Raw genomic sequence first — 26,185 nt, forward strand, 5'->3', positions numbered from 1 at the left:
CTCCACATCCCCTTCTCTTGCTCGTTCTCCCTCTCTGTCGCCACCTTTCTTCCTCTCACGCACATTTCCTAGCGCACGTGTATACCGGCTTGCTCGAAGTAGTGTGTAGTGTGCTTGTAGTGCGCGCGCGCGTACTCTCATGCATTCTCCCTCTTGCTCCATCCCCTTTGTACGTACACGTTTTACACACAGCGCGCCAGTGTTTCGAACCTGTGTTTGTCAAGCGTGAGTTTCTCTCCCTCTCTGTGCCTATCTGTCTGTTTTCTTCCCGGCTGGGAGCAAGTTGGAGTAGCGAGTGTAGAGAGCCGGAGTCACGATTTACCGTACGCGCGAGAACGTTGTATGTTGGTAATCGTGAGAGATAGTTGTGTGCGTGCCAGCGTTCGTGTTCCTCGCTGGAGAGCAGTGCGTTTTGTCACTCTCGCAGGATCGCAACAGTGCTCCCTACTGCTCGTCCCGAGACATCGAAGGGACAGTTTCGATCAGGTCTTTTCGTGGTTAATCGCGATTAGATCCATCGTTTTGTGATATACATGAATTCTTTGTGTAGTTGAATTTGAAATGGCGTTTGATTCACCGCGCAAACGACGCCTATCCAGTGCCAGTGACGCCTAGTGTGAGAAAGTTTGCAGTGATTCGCACACAACATACCGTACAGTAACAGTTACATTTTTCTTTTAGCTAAACGAGGGATATACGAAATGCAGAGAATCGCATGGTAATGATCGGTACGATTCGGGTACGAGTTCGACATGGGCGGAATCGTGGCTCGAGGTTGAAAGGGTCGATATGGCGTAAAGGGTTCTTCGTCAAGTACCAAAACGATGATAGATCAGTGGGTTTAATTAATCGAGCGATCGTCTCCTCCGAATTTTTCTCAATTTGTCAATGTAATTTTCTTAGATCGTAATTATCTATCGCGCAATGCCATGACAATTCGTAACACGTTTCTCTTCCAAAGTATCTAGATATAAACTTGTAGAAAAATATTATCCTTTCGTTTAATCCGATTGTTGTTGTATCGTATTATACGATACAATAATTGTATTAATAAAAAATAACTTTCCGTCTACATAGCATCGCACGAAATACATGTCAATGTCATCCGCTTTGATAATTTATTCTCTCTATATATCCGCGAATGTATATAGCATATCTTAATCGATCTTCGCTGATGTGTAATTGTACGTAACCTCATCGATGCTTTTCTCTCAAGAATATTGGAAAAGGGATCGTCGATGCGGTGTCAGGTATAAAGTATCAGCAGTAAAGTATGAGTGCCATCGACGACAAAAGGCAACACCCTTCGCCCTCGAATCTGTCTGTCTGTTTGAAGAGAGACGTTTCGTACGAAAAGAAATCGATTCGTCTTTTACCGTGGTCGATCGGCGTGATCCCACGCGACACGATGCCATCGGTGCGTGCGACCTATGCAAATACATCGTTGCATAATACCAGTCGCTTCGTGGCCTGAGTTTGAATGTTTCCCGATGACTCGTCGCGGAATTGGATATTTCTCGTCGCAAAGGATATTGAAATCGGAAGCAGCGAGCGCTTCTCTCAACATCTTTCTTGCGAAACGGAAATAGGCAGGAAATCGTCGATAGGATCATTGTAAAAAGAATATAAGGTTTACTTTTTTTTTTGAACAATCTTCCAATCCATCAGAAATAATATATAGAGATTATTTTCACAAATATCGAATTAATAAACGTACAAGTGATATTTACACTTGCAATTTTATATAAATCACGTTCAGAAATACAGGGTGATCGACTCGTGAACGTAAATTACATTAAAAAATATTTTACACAAGAGCGGTGTACACTTACAATTTGGACAGAAGGATCAAACGGTGGATACGATACAACTTTTTATTTAATTTAATATCCCGAGTTTACCCTTGAACCGATGCCCACACGTTACGATACACCCTATGTAGGTGCATTCGTCGAGGCGTCGCACGCCAGTGAGTCATCCTTTATTGCGGAACTGCTTGAATTTTCATCCAAGATCGGCGGAAACGTTTTTCCACGTTTATATATTCTCGCCGTCCAAGTTGGTCGAAACTCTCTGTTATTTCTTTCCGCCTAACTTTCCACACAACTAGGATGAACATAGGACGTTGAGTTTCTCCGTGACGTATAAATGTCAAGGCTCGTGGTTCTCGTGCACGCGTGCAGCGCCGCTGTGGCCGGCTCTCGGTTAACTTGCGGTTGATATTGCAATCGTTGAGTCATAATTGTGAGTCGTCCATTTGCTGGTACCGTCTCCTAAATCGAACGTAAACAATTCCTCTTTGTCCACAAGCTCGTCGCTATTCCAAGCACCGGCAGAATTCTTTTACGATCGAACCTCGTTTCCATCTTTTCGCACGAAACTTTCTGCATCGCCGATCCCCAATCGCGCTGCACAAGATAGAATTACATCGATAGATGGAGAGATAGAAAAAAGAAAAAAAGGGGAAAAAAGTGATCGTGCGTTTCCACCATGATCGTGGATAGTGGATAGTTTTTTCGACAACCCTTTTTTGTGGAAACAAGAGACGACGAAACGTTGCTGGATCCTCGATCCACGTCGCGGAGGCGTTCGACCGCGTGTCCCCTCGATCTTGACGTACTAAAAATATAAGGGGAAGCCGCTTTAAAACGTTGCAGAGGGGCCGTGTAATTATTGCTTCGCGACCAGCGAATAGCGAAGCTGATGCGCTCGTTGCTGCCGCCGGTCGTCTCCGCTGTTGCTACCGGCGCTGTCGCTGCCTCTCGGTGTGTAGCTCGACGAGAAACAATCGAGGTCATAATTCCGACTAATTGAGGCACTCGACGGCGCAATTAGGACAACGCGCGAGCCGGGAACCGGCGATGATCAAATTTATTTTTTTCACCGCCTCTCTTTTCATCTCGCCATTCCCACATGTATTTATCGCGGTCGAGCAACAAAGGTAAAAAAAAGAGGGGAGGGGGGAAGAGAGAGAAAGAGAGAGAGAGAGAGAGAAAGAAAGACAAGAGGACAAGTCCAACGGGAGACAAACCAAATTGGGCTAGCCAGTTCGATCTCGAGCCACGTTGATATTCCGGTCACGTTGCACGGACGTGTACGTGGCGCGCGGAGGTTTATCGGGTCGCCAGGATGCAGCGCGAACGCAATCACTGCTTCGTTAGCTTCGATCCTTACTGTCCGATACGCCTCGACAATTTCCTATTGCCTCCAGGCGAGCGAGGGACACGCGAGCCGATCGATCGCTTTTCCACTAATCCCGTGCCCCCTTCCTCTGGCGGATTGAGGAAAACATTTGGAAAATGATCATCGTGTGCCAGCAGTAACCATCCCCATTCGGGTCGAACGTATCCGAACGAGATCGGATCGGAACTTTCGCTTCGTTGGAACGATCTCGTGCCATGAGACGACGCAAACTGACGTGAACCATTTCCCCGTGGAGCACGGGCCCCACGTTTTAAACGTGGCGCTGCACGCAGAAGCGAAAAACAGCGATGAACATTCGCGGTTGCCCGATTCGTACGGCGGACCATCCTGTCGCGTGTTCTTCTCGTGGTTGGTGTACGTGCCCGTGGCGAGTGGTGTTCCGAGGGTGAAACGAGCGCGATGAGAACACCGCCAAGAGTAACGAGGATGGACGAATTCGTGAAATAGCCCGGTGGAGAGCGAGCGAGCCACGCCACGCCACGCCGCGCTTCACAGCTGCAGCTGCAAAACGAAAATGTCGTGGGCCAGGATAGCCAGTGCCGCTCAACTCGCGGCCGCAGTGGCTGTCATTCTGCGGATACTGTTCGCATCCGCGGACCCGATCGCGTACACGGACGAGCAGACCTACGACCAGACCACCTACACGATGCCGATCTCCTCCACGGAGAACGACACCGATGTCTATCGAGGTAAATGGGATTATTCGATTCGATCGTCGAATATTTTCCATGGGAATATCTTCCCGATGGGAAGAAAAAATTCTTACTCTTTCTCTTTACCTTTATCGCAATAACGATCAATATTCCAAATTCTTTGCGAGATTATTTCATTTTTTTTTTTTCTTTTTTCCATTTAAACGATTCGATTTTGTGCAGAAGAAGCTTCAAGCAACTTTTTCTCTGGAGTAGAGGCGGACTGTTTTCGCTAAGTAATTAACGTGAAAGCAGAAGTATATCGTAAAAAGAGTTGTAGACGGAAAGAGACACAAAAGGCATCAACGAAACCGTGACAAAGTAGTAATTTCTACCGGTAAAATCTCTAGGGAATTTTACTATCAGCGACCCCATTACGTGTCATCTTTATACACATATATATATCTGTACATTATTCCATACCAAGCGAGGAAGTTGCTCCTACGTTATAAACTCATTTCCTTATCCTCCTTTCATCTCCAATTTCTTCCAATTACCCAGACATTCTATTCTACCCTAAAATATCAAAATTTCCCTAAAAAAACGTCGCACAGCGTACGTCGATAGCGTACGTTACGTTACGCGTAGATAGAAAAGAAATTTTCCATCGCAAGACGTGCGTTCACTCGTGTGTTTGCGAGCACACGATTCATTTCCTTTTCCGTCTCGATTCCGGGGAACAAGGTGCACCGCGCCTTGTACTACATTTCTCTCGCGGAATCCACTTCTGCCTGTCCACCCGGCGCAACCTAGCACAGGTCCACCTTATCTGCCTCTCTATCCCGCCTCTGTCCCACCTTCCCCACGACTTTACTCCGCTTCTCCTGAAACGCAGCTTGCTCGGTTACGTAAGCGGTTTTAACAGCGGATTCGCGGCCGTGTACGATGTCATAAAGGCGTGAAAACACCGCGTTGCGTTTCCTTTGGAGCCGCGATCAGGTTCCGAAGCTTGACCACGGAACTAGTTCTCGCCGCGCGAGGAAACGGCGCCACGCGAGAAATCGTCGTCACTCGATCCTTTGCGCGCTCCCTCCGTCAGGAAGCGAGTCGCGTTTCCGCTCGGTGGAATAACCGACCCGATCCCCGTCTTCCTTCCTCCCCGAGGCGCTTTTTACGCGCCGTTTCGGTCCAGTTTCGCAACCGCCTTACACAGATCGTCACTCGCGTGGACGCGTGATCCGCGTTTATAGAGAAATCCGGATTTCTCGTTGCAACAATCTGCTCGGTCCGATCTGACCTCGTGCCATCGAGCAGGTATAAAATTATAGAAACTCGACCGTGTCGAGCTCTCCGTGGAACGACTCCTTTTTTCTCTTTCTCTCTCTCTTTTTCTTTCTCTCTTTCTCTCTGTCTCTCTCTCGTTTTCGGTCCGTTTCTTTCCAAGTCGGAGCACGTTAACCGTACGCGAGGCATTTTCAGCCGGTCTATTTTTACGCAGAAGGCACGAGGACATCAAGGTCGGCCACTCTAATTCGCATACTCGAAAACTGTTTAGAGTTCGTGTTTGCGCTCGAGTTTTGCCCATCTCGAATCGATCAGACCTCTTAACGGCCTTTCGCCGCGCGACAGTCACCTTGCTCCCACGTGGACGGCGGACGTGGAGGTGAAGTTCGATCCTTTTTTAGCGCGCGTTCTAATATGTGTAACGCTCTTGAAGTGATTCTTTCGTTGGGGAATGGAAGTGTGAACGTGATGCAATTGTTTCCCGCAGGTGCATTTTTCTTCCGAACGAATCGCACGATTTTTTTTTACGCCTTTGTTAAACCCGATCCTATTCCGTTTGATTTGAAACGATTCGTACGAAAATGCAATCTCGAATAAATCTCGCGAGTTTTCAATCCCCGTTTCGCTACGGTTAAACGTTAGATTAGATTCTGGAATTCTAGAGTTTCTTCGGAGTTGGAATTCAGGTTCGAGGAGTGCCGTGAGTCACCCAACGTGAAACGCGTTAAGACAGCGAGCGTTTTTGCCGGGACACCGGTTCGAGGACGAAATTGCAACGGTGCAGGCTTTGCTACGAACGGAGAGTTTCAAGTTCATAAACAGTTCTTCTCGTCGAGGAAGAAACGAGAAAGCCAGGTAACGAGAAGCAGGTAGCCAAAGATCCTCGCTTTTCTTATCAACCTTTCCTTTCACTGAAACGTTCGTTACGTATTGCGAACCGACCCTAATAATACTACTTTCGCCGGTCTTACCTGTCTTATGCATCGGGAAACCACACGGGATCCGTCTCTGGGTCGACTGTCTCGGTGAAAAGAAAAATCTATTGTTCCAGATATTCGACAAATTGTGAAAAGTTGGCGAAAATTTCCAAGAAATTTTAAACGAAGGGATTGAAAAAGATTTTTGATTTCTACAATATACCCGCATATAATATAATTTCGTAACTCGACTCGACATTCATTTTTCTGTTTCACCAGGCCAGGTTCTTTTTTTTTTTTATTTCTTACCAAGATTATTTTGAAAGAATCGTTCGGTGAGTCGTTACCAAAGAACCAAACTTGCAATCTTGTTCGTTATATAAGATTTTTCTTGCCGAACATTTCCCGAACAGTAGTGATCCAACCAGTCAGATCCAACTTCGAAAGAAACTCACCTCTAAATTGCCAAGTAAAGGGATTGAACAATATCCTCTTTCTCTATACATACAACTCTCGTAATAACTTTAATAATTCTCGATTCAAAAAATGTAACGAAATCCACGATTAATATTCGCTCGATCGAAGCAAGGATGTTCGCGCTTTTGTCACGTTCGTGGGAGAAGAGAGCAATCGGCCGGTTATTTCTTCTTTCTCCCTTGGTTAATTTTCCTTAAGCCCGATTCGCTTCGAATCTCGCCTTTCCTCGTCCGCTCGCATACAATTTTTTTAGAAACCGCGTATATAATATTTTTTATCGCGATTCGGATGCGAATTCTAAAGATTGTCGCGCACGTTCTCCCCCGCGAACGCGACGTGAATGCGAATGGAAAGGGAGGCTGGTTCTCTTGGTTTTTTCAACGGCGAAGAAAAGCCGGGCTCGAGGGTAGAAGCTTGCGTGAAACGAGACGCGTCGCGAGACTCTTTTGCGACGAAACGTCACGGAAAAATCGTCGACTACGTGGAAAACGGTGGGAATCTGCAAGGGGATCGAGCGCGAAAATGCGACAAGTCGCGTGGATAGTCGCTTTTTCCAATCCTTTTAAATCACGAATGTGATCGTGTCGAGAATATAAATGGCGCGCTCGCAATTCCCTCGTTAGGTTATTGGGTGAAAATGGAAATTTTGGACTCGCTCTGATTCCGAATCATCATCTCATAACCGTTCGCTTCACGTCCGTCCCATCTCCCGTTTTTAAGACATTATCCTTATCTGCTTTCGAGAAGGCAAATCCCTGTGTAATACTAGTCGATCCAATCATCCGTTCACAAATCGCTCGAATGTACACGTTCACGCGACTAACGTGCCGTTGATGCGTAGGAGTATCGCGTTACAGAGAAGCACCGAAGGGTATGGCTGTAATTACCGAACTCCGTTTCGTAGAATATCGATTTGCCCGATGCATCGTTTCAAATAAAATATATGTACGCGGACGGGCGGCGGGCGAAAATTTCAAACACACTTGTTCCGATTTTGCGAATCTGATATCGCGATCTCTGGTCGTTTCGAGAGGAGAAGGCTGATGGAAAACCACGTTTCGCATCATTCGTCATCGTTAAAACCTTGGCGTAATTCAATCGCGAAGCCGTGCGGACGAAGCGCATCGTTTCGTGTGCATATTCCGTTTCGTCCCTGTCCCTTTTTCCCCTTAAAGCGAGCAGATGTTTCGCCGTGGAAGGTGGATCGAAACGATGAAAGCGACGCGATAAAATTCGATCCGCTTCAATCGTTTCTCCGCCGGCCAGTTATACGGTACTTAGGTTTTAGCCAGAGAGAGGATGAAAGCAAAGCCACCATCTTAGAAGTTGTGGCTTCGCTCTGTACGAAAAGTGAATGGTGTCTATAGAGTTACTCGTCACGGCGCGAGGGGGTCTGAGAAGACACTCGAGGCGAAATTAATTATTCAGACTTCGGCCGTGGCAACCTCGCTCTTGTCTTTGTGCGCTGAAAATTGGAAAGCCACCTTGGAAGATGATAAGCGGCCGACGAAAAGGAAGGAAGGAAAAACTGACACGGCGACGAGTGCATCGACCGAAAAATAGTTTACGGAGCGATGCTTCGCCTCGCCAGTGCGACCAAATCCTTGTTTTCAACGATCGAGCGCCAAACTTTCTTCGACAATTCTTTCTTCCGAAAACACATTTCGACGAAATAACGAAGGATCTCGCGAGCATTCAGATACGTACCACGCCAACTTTGTTCAAGTTTCTTCGTTTTTCGTTTCAGTGCCAACGAAACCGTTAAACCTATCGTCTCACGGCATCACCTCCACCACCATCGAGTTGTCCTGGGCCGAGCCTGACTACGCCAATGGGATCATTTCCGGTTATCGTATTTACTACATGCATTCCAATTACACCGACGTCCAAATGTACAGAACGGACGAGTACGATGGGCCAATTATCGAATTCGTTTTAAAGGAATTGGGTGAGTATTCGTTCGTCGAAGAAAATTGAACAGGTTAAATTTAAATTCTTTCGTCGACCGTTCCTCCTTTCTTCTCTGTACCGAGGGGCTAGGTCCCGGAATGAAATAAACAATCCTGATAACGTCCGTTTCGAGAATTGTCGTTCGGGTTAAAGGAATAGGAGACGCCAGTATGCGTAGCTCGACGATAAACCGGAACTCTTATCATTGCGCTGAGTTACGTGCTCGATGAGTGCAGGTGAATGTATCGTTAGATAATACGTTGGTATCTGGGCTTGGTATCGTGCAATGAAGCACAAATTCGATCTTACTCGCGAGATAAAACACCGCGTTCGTCGCAACATATTTTGCGAATAGATCGAAACTGAACTCTCGTTTCTCCTTTGCTCTCCGTCACAATTCGCGTAGTCGCGAAATACGCGTAGAGAATAACGATAGTGGATACTAAATATCAGATCCTTTCCAAACGTTCGATCAAACGACGCCAAATTTAACTTTGATTCGTGATATTTAAATATCTATTTTCCGTTGCAAAAAAAAAAAGGAAGAAAGGAAAGAAAAGAAAAAGAAAGAAATATGATCTTCCCTGTTTACTTGTAAAATTGCCCCGTTGTAAAAATACTTGATTACGGACTACGATATCGAATCGACTAATCGATAATCCTCTTTCAGAGCCGTACACCGAGTACGAGATATGGGTAAAAGCTTACACGTGGAAGAACGAGGGCGAGCCTTCGGAGCACATCATTCGTCGGACAGATATTTCAGGGCCGAGCGCTCCGTTGATCTTGAACGTCACTTGCCCGACCCACGACTCCGTCTACATCCAATGGGCCAGGCCGAACATCTTCTGGGGCTCGATCGACTACTACTTCATCAATTATCGGATCGAGAATGACAATCGTTACGAAGAGATCGAAGTGATGACGGAGAAGAATCATCTCGAGAGCGCGGTAAGCTTTTAAAATTCGGGCTCCGCCAGTGGTGCGACAGTGGTCATCTCTTTCCACTTTCTTCGTTCCTTGCGGTTTCACCGTGAATTACCGCTGGTTTATTTCACGCGATGCTGCGATACGAGTAGAAAAAAGATTCTCAATTTATGAGAATTAGCGGGGCGGAACTACGTTTCTATACCCGGCGAATCGACTGTTTCTTTAACCTTTCTTTGGATAAACGATTCTCTCTCTCTCCCTCTCTCTCTCTCTCTTTCTCTCTCTTTCTTTGTCTCTCCTATCCGATTCCTCGATGGTATTTTAGATAAAATCGTTTCGAGCAAGAGGCGATTGTTCGAAACGGACACGAGTCGAGCCGTTGCGAAAACAACATCCTTGAACGATTAAAACGTTTGTCGGTTATCGACTGCAGACGTGGCGGAAATGCACAGAGGGACAGAGAAACTTGGTTATCTCGTTGAATTTCGAGTTGAAATTTTTATTAGCATGACTCGACGAGGCTCGCGTATAAAGAGAAGCAAGGGTAGAAGATCGGGAAGAACCGGGGAGACTACTACGCAACCGAGTTAAGTTCGATAAACGTTGTTTTATCCACAGATGATCATACCCAACCTGACGATGAACAGCGTATACGAGATCGTGGTACGCGGAGGCACGCGGAGCGCTATCGACAATCGGCTGATTATACGCGGAGAAGGCTCTGCTCCACAGAAGGTGCGCGGCATTCGCGATTGCAACAGAGCACCACCGTTATTGCCACATACCACCATATGGTTCAGCAGCGGAGTGATCGCCGGGATGATCTGCGCTTGTCTCGCGGTGATGCTGATCATCACCTCCTTCGTACTGTGGAAGTGAGGATCAACCGTTTATTTCCTCTCTACGTCTTTCATTTTGCACGTTCCTTCTCGCCTTCTCTCTTCTTCTCTTCTCCTTTCTTCTTTCTTCTTCTTCTTCTTCCTTTTCTTTCCTTTTTCTTCTTATTCTCTCAATTCTTTCCAATTCTTCGCAATTCGAAGACGACGAAAAAAAAAGGGATGGCGAGAGAAGCGAGAATGTAAAATCGTTCCTCGTCCCAAGCCCGCGACACAAGCACGCGACAGAAGCCGGCCACAGGCTCGTGTTCACTCATTCAACTTTGCGAACGCTATATCTCTGCCCCCATCGCACGATAATAGGCATTCGTTCGTCATCGTGCAATTACAAACGATCCACGATGCAGTCACGCAGTATTAAATGGCACGCAGTCGGTGCGCCGTGCGCGATTAGTTGGGTCGGCGAGCGTTCAGTATACCGGCTGGTCTCGTGGTATTTAGACTGACCGCGCAATATCATCGTTAATGGGACAGGGGAAACAATTACACGAACGGTGAACATTCGGTTCTCTCCGAGTAGGTGAGGTTCTCGGATTCGCGGTTCGCCTCTCCGTCCCCTCCCAACCCTTTCTTTCCTTCGATCCCCGCAATCTTTCTCCTTCTCTATCGCCGGCTGACCTCTTATCGTTCGCGATAACGGCAAAGTAAGAACGACAAAGCGAGGCTTCTTTCAGTCGTGCGGCGGCGTTTTCGTCGAGCGGATCGTTACGTTTCCCCCGTTCGCGCGGAGAGTGGCTTGCAGTGTCTCGTCGAACGATCCGACGAGTCGTGTGCCAAAACACGTGCCGTCGCGTGCAATCTCTCTCGTATTTCGATCGCCATTGTCCAAGATATATATTCAAGGACGTCGATTCGACCGTGATACCTGTACGCGCGATCGTACTCGCGAGGGAACGATTCGTAAAGAAGGAATATTTTCTGGGTCACGGACGGCCAGCCTCGGCCTGTGCTCTCTGCGTTCCTCGCTCTCCTAGTCTATTCGAGGAACGTTTACCTTACCATTCTTCTTGCTCTGCCGATCTTGGAAATTTTCTCCTTGCAAAACTAGAATGGATAGTGAGAGAAGCTCGTCGACGGGATGAAGAAGTTCCTCGAACTGTGAGTTGTGAGAGCAGAAAGATTGCTTTCTCTCTTGCGAAAATCTTTTTTTCTTCTTCTTCTTCTTCTTCTTCTTTTTTCCATTACGAAAAATCGTCGATGAACAAAGAATACGGAGATTTCTCGCGTGTACACGCATCGGTTGTATGTACATCGATGGATCGATCGTAAACGATAACGCGAAAAGGAAACAAATCGTAGGTAACCCGTGTCTTTTATCGCGTTCAAATTATTGCGCTTTGATAAGGATATAAGTTTTACGAAAGAAGGTCGTATAACTTTTATGCGCCTCGATAATAAAAAAAAAGAAAAAAGGAAAAAAAGAAAGATTCGTATTCGATGTTCGTTTTCTCTTTTTTGTGTCCGTCTTTTTCCCCTTCCTCTTTCTCCTTTCGTGCCCGTCTTTCACATTTTTTCGTTGGGAATGCATGCTTATGACGAAACTCATTAGGCCTTGCCTGAGGCCAATTTTCAGGAAATGCTTCCACACCGCGTACTACTTCCTCGATTATCCACCTCGCAACGTGCCCACGCTTCAGGAATGGGAGAACAGCGAACAGGACGGCGAGCGTACCGCGGTCGCCATTCAGAAGTTCGTGCAACACGTCGCGAGTCTGCACGCGGACGGGGACATCGGATTCAGCAAGGAATACGAGTTCATTCAATCGGAGAGCGGCAAATTCACAGCGGAGAATTCCCAATACGTGGAGAACAAAGCGAAGAACCGATACTTGAACATATTAGCCTGTGAGTAATCGCATCCATTACGCGCACGTGTAGAACTTTTCTCTTTTTCTCTTTTTCTTTTTCCAGCGGAACGAAATCACTTCGTGGAACGAAACTTTATTTCCATCGAAGCGCACGGATGGTTTCAACAGGTCCACCGCTCCTGTTTTTCTTCTCCCGGCCCACCAGCGTCGAGCCTCTATTTTTAAACCCGGTTTCCCTTTCATCCTCGCGATACATCGCGACGTTTAATTTCGTTCTATCCGTCCATTCGTATCGTGGACGACGCGTTATCTCTCCTCCCGGCAAGACCGATCGAGCGGCCCCGATCAATCGATTAACTCGTTTCCGCTTCCTCAAAGTTTCCTTCCATTCGTTACTTACGTTCTTACGTCTTTATTCGTCATCGGGCACACGCAAGGTTTCACGTACGCCGAGGCAGAGGCAGAAACGGACAATGCGACAATTGTAATCGCGGGGATCGGAAGTCCGCAATCGTCGTCGACGAATCGTCGTGGTTCGACCTCGCGTCCTCTTCGCTCTGGAGCTATCCTGAATAGAGTTGAAATCGAGCTCGAGCTCGCTTTCCATTTTACGAACGAAACGTTTCGACGCTCTCTCCCCCCTCTGGACAATCCGTCTCCTCCTCAGCCATCCATTTTTAATATCGATCGAAACGATTCCGTCACCCTTCCTTCGCTAGATTATAACCTTTTATTACTCATGGTTCCTCGATAAGAAAATTCCTATGTTATTCCCGATAATCGATCGTTCCTTATCGTATGATGGAATCAAGGCCGTCTATTAATGAAGATAAGCGCGCATCAAGTGCACGTTACATTAAGATTCAACCTTCATTCGCCATTCATGCGCTCGTAATAATCGTATTCAATTGAACACCCGAATATCGTTCTCGCGATAAAATCTCGTGTAATCTCCCTCCCTCCTTTTTTCTCTCTCTCTCTCTCTGGAAAAATGTCGAATGAAAAATCTTTCGCGAATTTATTATCGATAACGTATCGATAAGTTTTTAAGATAAGAAGAATATCAACCGTGGGGCTAGAATCTCGCGATTATATTGGATATGTCAAAATTCGCGATGCTGCGAGGCACTTGCCTCTCGGCCAGTTTCACGATGTTATCGGATTAACGAGCTACTCTCGTTCGTTTTTAATGCGAATGACTGGCAGCACTCAACAATGAGGTCACAGATGTTTCGCGGCACTGCTTGTTAATGCCTATCAATGCTGATGGATCAGAGAAAGAGAAGAGAGGAGAAGAGAGAGATGAGATCACCTGGACGATTTTTTCTTTTCTTTTTTTTTATATTTCGCTACAAGTAGTGATGAAGATTCACGTGATGAATATTAAGGAGGAAATCTCTGTTCACAGATGATCACACGCGAGTTCAGTTATTGTCGTGTGGCGGAGGGCCGCCGAAGAAGGGTCACGATTACGTGAACGCGAATTACATAGACGGTTGGCAACGTACTCGCGCGTACATCGGTACGCAGGGTCCGTTGCCACCGACTTTCGATGGATTCTGGCGGATGGTGTGGGAGCAGAGAGTATCGATCATCGTTATGATTACGAATCTCGTTGAACGTGGTCGCGTGAGTATCGTTGATTGTGCTCGTGCTCGTTTATTTCGTGTTTTGTAGCCGTAATTTTCTCTCGTTTACAGAAAAAATGTGATATGTACTGGCCTAAGAAGGGATCTGAGACGTACGGGTGTATTCAAGTGACGTTACTGAGGGAGGACGTTATGGCTACGTATACCATTCGTACTCTTCAAATTCGTCACATGAAGGTTGGTACATATAATTTACATTGAGAATCCATTGATTAATTTTCACGGCGATCTCATTACTGTTCCAATTCTGTTAACGATGAAGGTGAAGAAAAGGAAGAATGGAGTTAACATGGGAGAACGTATAATTTGGCAATATCATTACACCGGATGGCCTGATCACGGGGTACCCGAACATCCGTTACCCGTTTTAAGCTTCATCCGAAAATCTTCCAACGCTAATCCTCCGGATGCCGGGCCTATCGTTGTTCATTGCAGGTACGAGAAACGATCGATCGATCATTTTGACGGTGAAGAAGATGCAAGAGGTGTAAATCGAAATCGTTGTCTTTTCAGCGCTGGCGTTGGCCGCACGGGTACCTACATTGTTATCGATGCCATGCTGAAGCAGGCTAAGTGCAAGAACGAAGTGAACGTGTTTGGATTTCTAAAGCACATTCGTACACAGAGAAACTTCTTGGTTCAGACCGAGGAACAATATGTGTTCATTCATCACGCTTTGCAAGAGGCTATTGAAAGCGGCGAAACCAATATCGAGGAAAACAATCTATTAGAATATGTGCAAGACATGTTGAGTCCCAACAACGCCAATACCGATGCGTGGAACAACCTTGAAGCTCAGTACAAGGTTGCACACTTGTACAATAAAATGTTTTATCCCCCAGATTTTCTCCAATATCTTAATTTTCTTTTTTCTTCTTCTTCTTTTAGCTGGTGACCTCGTGGAAACCGAAAGAATTCAATCTCGTGTCCGCGATTAAACCGTGCAATCTTCATAAAAATCGCAATCAAGACGTAATTTCGATCGAAACGGCTCGCGTTCACTTGACGCCGAAGCCCGGGATCGATGGGAGCGATTACATCAACGCTACATGGATTGCTGGTAAATGACGAATCCGTGTTATTCGAGCTCCACGTAACTCGGAATATGCAAAGCGAATTCAAATTCTCTCAATATTCTCAGGCTTCCATCGCAATCGTGAGTTCATCATCAGCCAACACCCAATGGAAAATACAATAATGGAATTCTGGCAGATGATGTGGGATTACAACGCGCAAACTGTAGTTATGTTAACCGAATGCGACGAGGTAGATAAATCGATATTTTCACGATCGAAATAAGTAAGAAAAAAGAACAAAAATTTCAAATCGACCCGCAGGAGTATCCCGAATTTTGGCCTACCGAGGGAAAAGATTTAGAGTCGGAGACTTTTCGGGTACGATCGTGCGGAATCAAGGAAACAGCGAGTGGAATGATACTGCGCGAAGTGGCGGTCCGATCTCTGCAAGACGATTACGAATTGAGTGCCAAAATCGTGCAAGGACCGCGGTCCCAGCCAGGCTTCTGGCCGCACAACGCTAACCCGCGACCCCTCGTAACATTGATCCACGATTTACATCGGGATTACCAGAACGGCCCTATCGTCGTAATGGACAGGTAATAATAATCTTTTCTCTGATCGTAGGCTACTAGAATAAATGAGAATAAAAGTAACATGGATCGACGATTAGGTTCGGTGGTGTCGAGGCTGCGATCTTCATTTTGCTCACGACGTTGAACAAGCAACTGGAGTTCGAGAAGAGTGCCGATATTTACATGTTCGCGAAATTGTTGTACATGAAGCGACCCGGAGTATTTCGATCAAAGGTAGATCACAATTCACGCATCTGATAAATCTTCTTTTCGAAAATTTTTCCATTCTCTCTGTTTCTCGCAGGAGGATTACGCGTTGCTGTACCAATGTTTGGAAACTATGCTGTCGTCGAAAGCTCACGACGAGCCGGATCTATACTCGATGGCGAACGGCCACGTGTCCACGATAACGGATCCGGCGGACGTGGCCACCTCGTCGATGCAACACATGCAGATGGACTATTCCCCGAAATCGACGATGATCAGGGAATACGCGACGGTCGAAGTGAACTCTATGTCCGACTATTCTATCCCGATTCGAGTGGACCACTCGATGGAACCGTGCAGTAGCAGAAGCAGCGATAGCTGTATGTTCACGCACACGGGGAACGAGCACGAGAAAAACATCGTGATGACCCATAGGAACGTAAGCTATCACAATCATCCGGGCAGTGTCTCAGTTATTGTTGACGCGAACGGTTACGTGACGAACGGCAGCATGCGTATGAGACCAGAGGGAATGGAGTCGAGCTGTAAGATGTTACCTCAATGATGCCTGCCGATCTTCGGTTGCAGTGTTTCCTCGAACCGGTCTGAGCCGCTGTAACCGATCGAGCTCCTCACTGCCCGAAGTGTAATCCTGAAATTCTGTGAGTATCTTCCTCCTCCCATCTCGTCTCCATCCCTTCGCGTACAACCGTGTCTTGTATCAAGCCTCTTCCAAATTGTATATGTTATAATTATTTCTTTGTCTCTCTGTGAATTCGCGTACAGGCCACAGCGCAAGGAGTTCCAAATTGGACACGTCTTCGCACAAACGGAATAACGGCTATTCGATCGTGGGATCAGCCTAAAGAGGATTCTCTCTCATTTATACTGTAAATAATAAATCGTTAGGTATAGGCGCGTGTACGCGTACGCTCTCGAGGATGTCGGAGAGGGTGCGCGTACACGTAAACAATAAAAAGAAATGACGAGGGTTCCCGTTTCTCGGTGTCGTTGGGTGCCAAAAACCATTTTGTTAACGCACGCCACCATGGGGCATCCTCGTTTAACTTCGTTCATCGAGTGTGAGTCTACACTTCTCTCGTTTTTTTTGTATGTACATACACCGACACACACACACCGTTCGCTCGCATACGTGCACACTTACATAATCACTTACTCGCACACACTTACGCATACACGCGACACTTCACCGGCGACCATACATCGTGTAAATACGCGTGTATATTTAAATTTACACGCGTAATATGCGTACTAATATGCAAGTTGGATCATTCGACCACTTCTTTACCAAAGAATCGTTTATACTCGTTGTTCTCGTTTCGTTTTAAGTCCTTCCCTGTAAAGCGGTTTTATCGAGCAAGATCGAGCGATCGAACGCGGGACAATCGTGCACGTTTTTCTCTTGTCGTCGTCAATTTGTGAATCTACGCGATAAGAAGACACATCGCGTCGAGTTTTGACGAATTTTCACCCCTCTGTCTCTTTTCGTCGCAGCGAATATGCAATGTCACAAGGAATTGAGGATTCAAAAAAAAAAAAAAAAAATATTGTAAACGCGTCGTCGTGCCTCCATTCGATTTTCTCGAGGTTTATTACGAAATATTAATAGCGGGAAACAAGGGAAAACGTTTAGAGAAAAAGAAGAAAAGAAAGAAAGAAAGAAAGGAAAAATATCGAAACAATTATAGAGAATCATGCGAAGCGCGATGCAATCAAACTCGTTCAATTATTTGCGAGCATTTATTATATACGATTAATCATGATCGATGAGAATGGTAATAAACCGTGATGAATCGTGGTTCAATCGCTGTTAAATTAACTCGATTAAAAATAGTTAACAGCTTGCGAACGTGAAATCTGTTTTTACGTACGTTTCGTGTCTGCGCGCGAGTAAGAGAAAGAGAGAATGAAAATGAAAGAGAGAGAGAGAGAGAGCAAACGTGATCTATCTATCTATCTTCCCTTTTAATTAATTAATGTCGTAATCCACTTTCTAACGTGTAACATTCGAATTAAACGAAACGTGAAAGATGTATCGCAGCAAAGATAAAGTGTAGGTAGAATTTTCTCGCGTGAATTTTGTCGCGCGTGAAGTTTCGTTGCCCTGTGCAATTTTTGTCCGATCGAACGGCGACGGCTATTCGAGACGTTCGATAATTAACGAGATTAATTTCCAATCCTCAAAAATCCCCGCTCCGGTGATATCGGAGATAATCTAGATCAGTATATCAACGACGATTCAGCAACTTTTATACAATTAATGCTGTTCAAAATCATGTGATCCAGTGAGACTTTTTTTTATTGTGATATAAAAGAAAAACAAAAAAAAAAAAGAAAGAAAAAATGAAAAAGAGAGGGAGAAAAAAAATAGAAAAACACAAAAATTTGGACACCTTGTTGTACCCGAGTATATTATTCTGGCTACGAGTTCCTTTGCCGCGCGATCATTTTTCTATCGAATCTACCATCCGTAAGACTGTTTTCTCACCTAAAATTCTTATATAGTCTTGTACCGTACAATTAAGACAACGTGATACGGAAACGAAAACTGCCTGCGACATCTTCGATCCATCTACTATGCGTGTTTTTCTACCGTCTTATATATATACATATGTATGTATATATATATATATATCGTGACTAATCGTTGACGAACGATCAATCGTCCTTCGTTTTTACCTTTTACTGCTGATTAATGAATCGACGACGTGGAAGATTATTAACAAAAAGGAGGAAAAAAAAGAAAAAAAACATAAGGAAAAAATTAAAAAAAAGAAAAAAAAAGAGAGAGAGAGAAGAAGAAATTATATGTGTGTGCATGTACATATATGTAATCGTGTCCATTTTGATAAGGCGTATGTAACGTATGTAATCCAGGACTGAACGATCTTTTTAAATTCGTCATCGGTTTTTTTAACTCGATGTTAATATAACCTATTTAACTACGTAAAAGCTTGCTTCTTCCTTCGGTCCGAATCGACGCGATGAAAAACGAGGAACCAAATGTCTTTTTTTTTACTGGCGAAGCCAGTTTATCGTCACTTATGTTTTATTGAAATTATTCGAAGACATTTATTCTTTAAAAAAAAAAAAAAAATTTAATCGCGCAACACGATTGAAACAAAATTGATTCGAGGAATCCGAAGGAAGATTAAAATAAAATTTAAGATTTAAGTATAGTTCGCGTGTCGGAAAGATAGGAGATAATGATTATTAAAAATATTGAAATCTAAATTCGGCGAATTGTATTTTTCTTTTTTTTTTTTTTTTTTTCTAACTTTCGGACACGTTTCGAAGAGCGAAGCTAAGAAACATAATTAACGAAACGTAATTAGCGCAAAGAGAGAAGAGAGAGGGGTATAAGAACAATAAAAGAGAGAAAACGATTGTACGACGTTCGATTTCCCGATCTTTCGCTTTTCTTCTTTTCTTCCATCACCGCGAATATTTTTTTCGTTAAGAGAATTCGATCGTTAGACGTTCGTTCATGATTTTCACCGATACAAGATCGCGAGTCGAGTCTAGTATCGTTTCGATAGACAAAGGAACGTTGGTCGATGATTCATTCAACCGAGCGAGCATAACCGCTTCGAGCCTTGCGATGGAAGAAGGCTTCTGACGAATCAGAGAAACCGAGCCGACGTCCAGTTTCGAGCAGCATCGTAATTAATTCACGGGTACTCGCGATCGAAGACTGTTCGTCTCCCTCTTGTTAAATAAACGGGGCGTGAATTATTCGAGGGAAAGAAAATATCTCGGCCGAGTATTCGTCACGAAAATTGATCGATAGAGAGGGAACGAATGGTGGTCGCTTCTCTCGCGTATGTATTACCCGTTGAAATAAAAGCACAGATAAACGCGAGAAGCTCGAGCTGGACAGAAACAACACGATGTCTTCCTCCTCGTGAGCGTAGGATGGGGAGGCATCGCGAAAGTAGATAATTCCTCTGGACCGATTGAACCAGCGAATCCCTCCCTACGACGAGAAAAAGCTAAATATGTCTGTACAATACGCGAATAATAATAATAATAATATTAATAATAATAATAATAATATTAATATTAATAATAATAATAGTAATAATAATATTAATAATATTAACAATAATAATAATATTAATAATAATAATAATAATAATAATAATAGTAATAATGTAATATCGGTTTCGTTATTGTAATTAGGGATAAATTAGAACACGAGAATAATAATATTGTTGACTCGTGCAAAGACGTGTCTGGATGCCAATTATACACCGTATATACATATAGATATGCACATTGTACACAAAACCACGGATGCATATTGTAAAACCGATTGTAAAAGTCCATAGAGGATGAACGATGACGAGCTCACTTGGTCTTAGCCTCTTTTAGCAGTAAAATGATTATAGCGCACCACCGAATCAACCGACTGTTGTTAATTGCTTAAAACGAGCGAGTAAGGATCACACGACAAAACGCATAAACGTATACATAAAGAGAGATAAAAAAAAAATATATATATATATATAAATAAATATATATATATATATAAATATATAAATATAAATACAAATATAAATATATAAATATATATATATATTATATTCAGATATTTATAATATGAGTGAAAACTATGCATTGTAGTTGCCACGCGAGATACCGTAATTGGCATGCATGCACGCGCGTTTCCACGGGTGTTCTCGAGAATTGGCCGTGTGATAGTTTTGTGGGCAAAACTCGCGTGGACACCGTCATTCCAAGTCCCTCCTATCGCGGCACACGGAGGAAAATTGAAAAGGATAGAAAAAAAAAAAAGAAAAAAAATGAAAAAAAAAAAGGAAAAAAAAGAAAAGAAACAATCGATCGAAAATAAATTTTCTTCCCTTGCATGTTGCCACGGTACCTCGTCGAATGGCATCGAATACGAATCTGTACTGTATTTTACGATAAGCACCGTAAATTCTGAGTGTACCTATACGGATACAAAAGAATGATATATAAAAATGTGCAGAGAAAGAGAAAGAGAGAAAGAGAGAGAGAGAGAGAATGCGAGTGCGCGTGTGCGTGAGAAAGTAAATAGGAGCGTGCAACGAAGAGGGATGCGTGTATATCGATCGATCCTCGAACTTGGTATCGGTTCGATGCATCGTTTATACATATATAAATATTATACATATTAATTCGGAGGATAACGGAGATAGGTGTGTATAGAAGAATAATTTAGACTCTAGTCAGCATAACACAATCGTAATCGACGACGCACACGTTTTTCTTGTTCATTTCGGTTTCCGTTCTTACATTGTCACGGGAGAACGCGTTGTTCGCATCGCGTTCCCATCGTTGTTTCTCTGTACTCGACGCGTTCGGGTTTTTCCACACTTAGGGACGAGTTGTAATGTAAAACGCGTGGCTGCGTTTACGGCTGTTCGTTTGCTCGGAGGGGGTGCGTTGGCGCGGTGAGGGTCTCGTATATTGTGACGTGTTCGTTACTACGTAATCGTCGTTAATTGTTCCCTAATCTTATCTTTAATTTCTTTTCTCTTTCTTTCTTTCTTTTTCTTTTTTTTTTGTAATTATACCTTCGCACTTCTTATCGATAATTAAAATTAATTAATTCCTTACACGTAATAAATGCTAAAACCCTTACAATCAAGTTTTTGCATTGGCTTTCGTTGACTTATTTCTCGTCTCGATTCTGTATAAATTCGATTATACATAAAAACCAAGCGACGAGATCGATTGGATGAAAATCGATCGTGATGAATCGTTTCTCGAACGACGCGATGAACTGACTGCAGACGCAGCCATCGAAAGAATCCGATAGAAAGATAAATATACGTTCGAGGGTAATGTATAAAAAAAAAAAAAAAAGAAGAAGGAGCGCGAAGCACGCGTATCGAAGGCCTACTACCACTAAACTTTGACACGTGATCGAGGGATTTTTTTTTTTTTTAAAGAATCGGATATGGTAACGAGCAAAGAAAAGTCGAACGCTTGATCGTACAGTCCGACCAAAAAGCCATTAGAAAATTAGCGGGTACGAAAATATCATCGGTTATGTCAGTTAGATCGGTAATTTTCGAGTCGAACATGATGTCACGTTATTCGTATTAGAGAATCCGCGCGCGGGGAACGTACAACGTCGCACACTAAGACTGCAACAAGTAAACGAATTAAGAAAGAAAAAAAGAAAAGAAAAAAAAAAAAAAAAGAAACTACGAGAAGAAGAAATCGCGGCCGATGAAACGGTGTTTTTTACGATCATTATTGTACCATTATTATCGTACGTTTCTTTTTTTTCAATGTGTTTTTAATTTCCGCGGCATCGAGCCAATCGACGCGCGACATTTAAATGCAAGTATTCGCACAGGCCTACGATAAGAGAAACTCTTTATATACGTATCCATGATGTTTCACGTGTACACTAAATAAACACAAGCATTAATTGTCATTCAGCTAATCGACGATCGGACGACATGCGTAGCGCTCTAGAAAGAGAGAGAGTGATAGAGAGAATGAATGAGAGAGAGAGAGAGAGAGAGAGAGAGAGAGAAAGAAATGGAATAACGACACACTGAAAAGCTTTTGCCTCCTATCGTAATGACGGAACGACTTTTCACTCGCGTTACACCACATGTGCAATTGGCCTAATTGATCACGGATCCTCCATTATCTCTTTGACCTTTCTTCCCTCGAGTCTTTAAATTTTTCATAGCACGCTACTTCCGCTACGTACGACAATATCGTAATGAAACTGCGTGAGGAAAAAAAAAAAGAAAGAAAGAAAATAAAATATCGCGAGATCGAATTTGTTAATTATTGGTTAATCTCTATTTGCCATTCTGGATTTTGCACTCGTGCAATCAAACCGAGCGTATATATAAATAATTATTATTTTTTACGATAATAGCTCGTAGGCGAACGTAAGAACGTTCCTGAAACGTAATCTTTTCTAATCGATAATTCTTACCTTGATAATGGGATTAACACAAGTTTTTTCCGCGTTCGGCACAATCAATTGCCAATTCACAATTCGAGGAAGAAATTGCCGCAGTTACATTGCGATTAGCACGCTAACTTTTCAATTCGACATAGTACAAAAATGTTTGCAAAGTTGAAACAACTCGATGAACAAAATGCGTACATATAATTTGGAGAACAACTAGAAACTCGAACGATTAAATTTGCGATAAACGTTCGTTTATTAATTTCAAAGATCGAGTACGAGATTCCGGTTGTTGTCGATCACGAATTTCTTTAAGAAAATGCGCGACTTAATGAAATGCACAAGAAGAGAAGAAGAAAAAAAGAAGAAAAGAAAAAAACACGCGTATGTCCTTTCATAACAATATCTTGACCAATTAAATACTAAGCTAGCATGGATGTATAACTCACACTGAGATAAATGTTAACCAGTTACCTGCGTAATACTCAATGTTAAGTGTCGAACTGATGCTCGTTCAGATTTTCTCGACGACTGTCCTCGCTCGTGTGAACCTCACGATTTTCTTTCTTCCATTTTGCGCGAAAAAAAAAAAAGAAAAAAGAAAACGAAACATTGCCAACGACTGTCTGCCAATCATCGTTTACGCGAATTTTTTAACAAACGAAAAATAATAAGAAAATGAAACGAACGGAACAAAACGAAAAAAAAAAAAGTGAAGAGACATTCCACGCCCATTTTTTTAGACGATCAACGAAAACGAAACATTGTTTGACTGCCATATACGTATTTTTATGATAATTTTATAGACGTGAAAACGGGGTGGGCCGAACGATCAGGCACCATTCCGCGTTCGATACAATCTATCACGATTCGAGTGAAGTAGTTTCCGTTTTTTCTATATGCGACTTTTCTTGTAATCTATCCTGGTGAAAAAAAAAAAGAAGAAGAAGAAGAAGAAGAAGAAGGGAAAAAAGAAAAAATGCAACTACACGACACACGTATTGATACGCGAACAAATTATTGTCACAGCTAATATGTGTGTATTTTTTCTTTGTTGTATACGTATCCGCCGTGTAGAAGAGTAGCAAACCCCCGCTCCAGCTCCCCACCCCTTCTCTGATGCGATCATTGTTGCAATCGATATCCCACAAGTATGTTGTAGTAATATACACTTCTTACTATCGAAAAATCTTGAGTTCTTTCATTACATCGATCATGGACGCAAATCACGTCGATATTTTCTTTTTTTTTTTTTCGTTCGCCATTGATTTATTTTGCATTTATCAATAGTAGATTATGGATTATCAGAAATTCTTCTCGATGTTTGCTTGGATTCTTTTTTTTTTTTTTTTTTTTATGGTAAGAATATCGATTTAAAATTTTTCATCATTTTCTATGGTAAATGTTCTAGGAAATTTATAATAACGATTCTCATCCCGTTGTTGCATTTGTTGTTTCGTATGCTTTTTGATTTGGAGCTATGAGCGCAGAATCATTTATAATCGTAAACTTAGATCTAAGAAATAATTTCTTTTTGTATAAAAATTAAGATTTTTCATTAATAGATTGGTAAAAAAAAACGAAAGTTCAAATCAATCTGAAGTCATCTTTCGAGCGCGTAAATGTAAAATATAGATAAGGAGAGGAAATAATGGAAGAAAGATAGAGATAGGATAAAAATATTGAAATCAACGCCATCTTCAGAGTGCCGCAAATGAAACACATATAAAAAAGGATAAAAAATAATTAAAAAAAGATAGAGATAGGATAAGAATTAACTATCAGCGCCATCTCTTGATAACTAAAAACATTTTTTCAAGGGATAAAGAAGAATAAGAATCGAATATTAACGCCATCTATCGAGTTCCAAAGAGAAATATCTTTAAATAAGACTCGGAAGATGGCGCTGATAGCCAATTCTGACTCTATTTCTATCTTTTTTCTATTATTCTCTATCCTTTCTACGCGTGTTTCGTTTGCGGCACTCTGAAGATGGCGCTGATTTCAATATTTTTACTCTATCTCTATCTTCCTCTTGCTATTTCTTTTCCTTGTTTATACTTGTTCTTGCCGTATAACCAGAGGCGTTACACAGGATTTTAAACGATCACATTTCTATCGTTTTTTCTTTCTCAAAACTATTAAAAAATATATATATATATCTTAGTATTCAATGTAAAAAAATATAACGTTCTCAGCTTTAAAATATATTTTTAAAACGAATTCGCAAAACATAGTACATCTTAATGATGCGGTTCGAATGTTCAAGTCTCTTTATTAAATGGAAAATTCAAGTTCATACAGTAATTTTTACTGTATAATTTTTAAGAAGAATCGAATCGATATCAAACAGATATAAAATCGGTAAAACACATTCGAACGTATCGTTTATCGACGAGGAAGACAAACGCAACGATTCTGTCTCCAGACAGAATCGAATTTCTGTCCCGTAGAAACACGACTGACGCGCAACTGATAAGCGTTGGTAATTAAGCTGATTGACGTCTCGTTTATGACCGCGTCTATGGCCACAAATTGTCATTTTAACGAATCACTGTCCTCGCCAGGATGGAATAGCGATCGATCGGTTCGAATTTCCAAATTCGCTTCGATGTTATCTATTCGATCGCCGTTCGTAACGAAGTACCACCATCAATTGTTGATGAATTTAAACTTGAAATCGATAAACTCCGTTGACATTTAGGGAAAATAACACGGAATAGTAATGTTCTTCGATACGTTTCATCGTATACGTATATGGGAGATAAGGTTGACGAAAAAAAATCACTCAAGGGTTAGCTTCTTTTCCGGTTTTTCTTACAAAAATACCTCTTTATTGTAAATGGATCGTCGACGGTAGTTACACGGAAAGACAGTCATCCATCCACAGAGAAGCGTTGGGGGATCCCGACAATCTCATCGGCGAGGAAATTTTCATTCTGCGTTTCATTTTTTTTTTTTTTTTTACATATTTGCTTTTTTGAATTAACACTCATCATGCTTTGGCATCTTTATTATTTTACGTGTCTGTGTGTCTGTATGTACGTGCGTGTATCTGTGTTCCTTATGCGATATATCGTATTTTTTTTCTTTACTCGTTTCGTTTTAGCGTTTCGTTTTTTCATTTCGTTTCATTTCGTTTCGTTTCGTTTCGTTTCGTTTCGTTTCATTTTTATTACTTTTTTCTTCGAATATTAGATCAACACACTTAGACAGTGATAGTGAAGTCTTTAGGTGATTTGGAGAGCGAGTTAGAAGGAAAACCCGTCCTCTTCCTGTGGAGCTTCAGCTTCATGTCGATATCGCACTCGGCCTCGCTGGTCTCGTGCGCGTCCGTGAAACCTGTCGGCGGTTTCAGTTCCAACGTAGACAGCTCGCTGCCCCAGTCCTCTTCCCTCCTTGCCATTCTGGACGATCCGGGTTCCTCCAGCAGGCACAACGACTCTACCGACTTCCTCGGGCTCGGATCTTTGCCCAGCCGATCGCAGGACCCAGGCCTCCCAGGCTGACTCGGCGACGCTCCCCTCGAATACGAATGCATCCCGGATTCCGAGAGCTTCATCACGGGGCGCAGTATCCCCGGCACTCGACCGTCCATCCCTATGTCGGCCGTTGCTCCTTGATTCCTGCAACCAAGCAAGGGAATCGGAAGCGATATCGGCCTGGGTAATCGTTTTCCAATCTATTCCGC

The 26,185-nt window shown here is 43.0% G+C and overlaps 2 protein-coding genes across 17 annotated transcripts in view; one reads left to right on the plus strand and one right to left on the minus strand.

Moving 5' to 3' along the window:
- The window catches only part of LOC108002836 (tyrosine-protein phosphatase 99A), a 316,308-nt gene extending 294,545 nt beyond the window's left edge, over positions 1-21,763 (plus strand). For 3 of the 5 annotated variants that reach the window (XR_009828849.1, XR_009828851.1, XR_009828852.1), the window contains 14 exons: positions 8,262-8,462; positions 9,135-9,415; positions 10,013-10,269; positions 11,840-12,135; positions 13,507-13,727; positions 13,799-13,924; positions 14,010-14,182; positions 14,261-14,552; positions 14,636-14,807; positions 14,889-15,013; positions 15,085-15,362; positions 15,437-15,572; positions 15,643-16,207; positions 16,332-21,763. Coding sequence is in view for 1 of the 5 variants with exons in the window: in XM_062071332.1 (XP_061927316.1) it covers positions 8,262-8,462; positions 9,135-9,415; positions 10,013-10,269; positions 11,840-12,135; positions 13,507-13,727; positions 13,799-13,924; positions 14,010-14,182; positions 14,261-14,552; positions 14,636-14,807; positions 14,889-15,013; positions 15,085-15,362; positions 15,437-15,572; positions 15,643-16,110 (3,026 nt within the window). In the remaining 4 variants the exon portion in view is untranslated. Of the gene's footprint in view, positions 1-8,261; positions 8,463-9,134; positions 9,416-10,012; positions 10,270-11,839; positions 12,136-12,201; positions 12,267-13,506; positions 13,728-13,798; positions 13,925-14,009; positions 14,183-14,260; positions 14,553-14,635; positions 14,808-14,888; positions 15,014-15,084; positions 15,363-15,436; positions 15,573-15,642 lie in introns of all 5 variants that reach the window. The other 2 variants (XR_009828850.1, XM_062071332.1) reach the window with 2 other exon arrangements.
- Positions 18,810-26,185, minus strand: part of LOC108002686 (cell adhesion molecule Dscam2) — a 120,141-nt gene continuing 112,765 nt past the window's right edge. For all 12 annotated transcript variants that reach the window (XM_062071322.1, XM_062071321.1, XM_062071323.1 and 9 more), the window contains one exon: positions 18,810-26,120. In XM_062071322.1, the coding sequence (XP_061927306.1) occupies positions 25,703-26,120 (418 nt within the window). In that variant the 3' untranslated portion in view covers positions 18,810-25,702. The remainder of the gene's footprint in view (positions 26,121-26,185) is intronic.

Source organism: Apis cerana, linkage group LG2 (genome assembly GCF_029169275.1).
Source record: "Apis cerana isolate GH-2021 linkage group LG2, AcerK_1.0, whole genome shotgun sequence".
In the NCBI taxonomy this organism is placed as follows: domain Eukaryota; kingdom Metazoa; phylum Arthropoda; class Insecta; order Hymenoptera; family Apidae; genus Apis; species Apis cerana.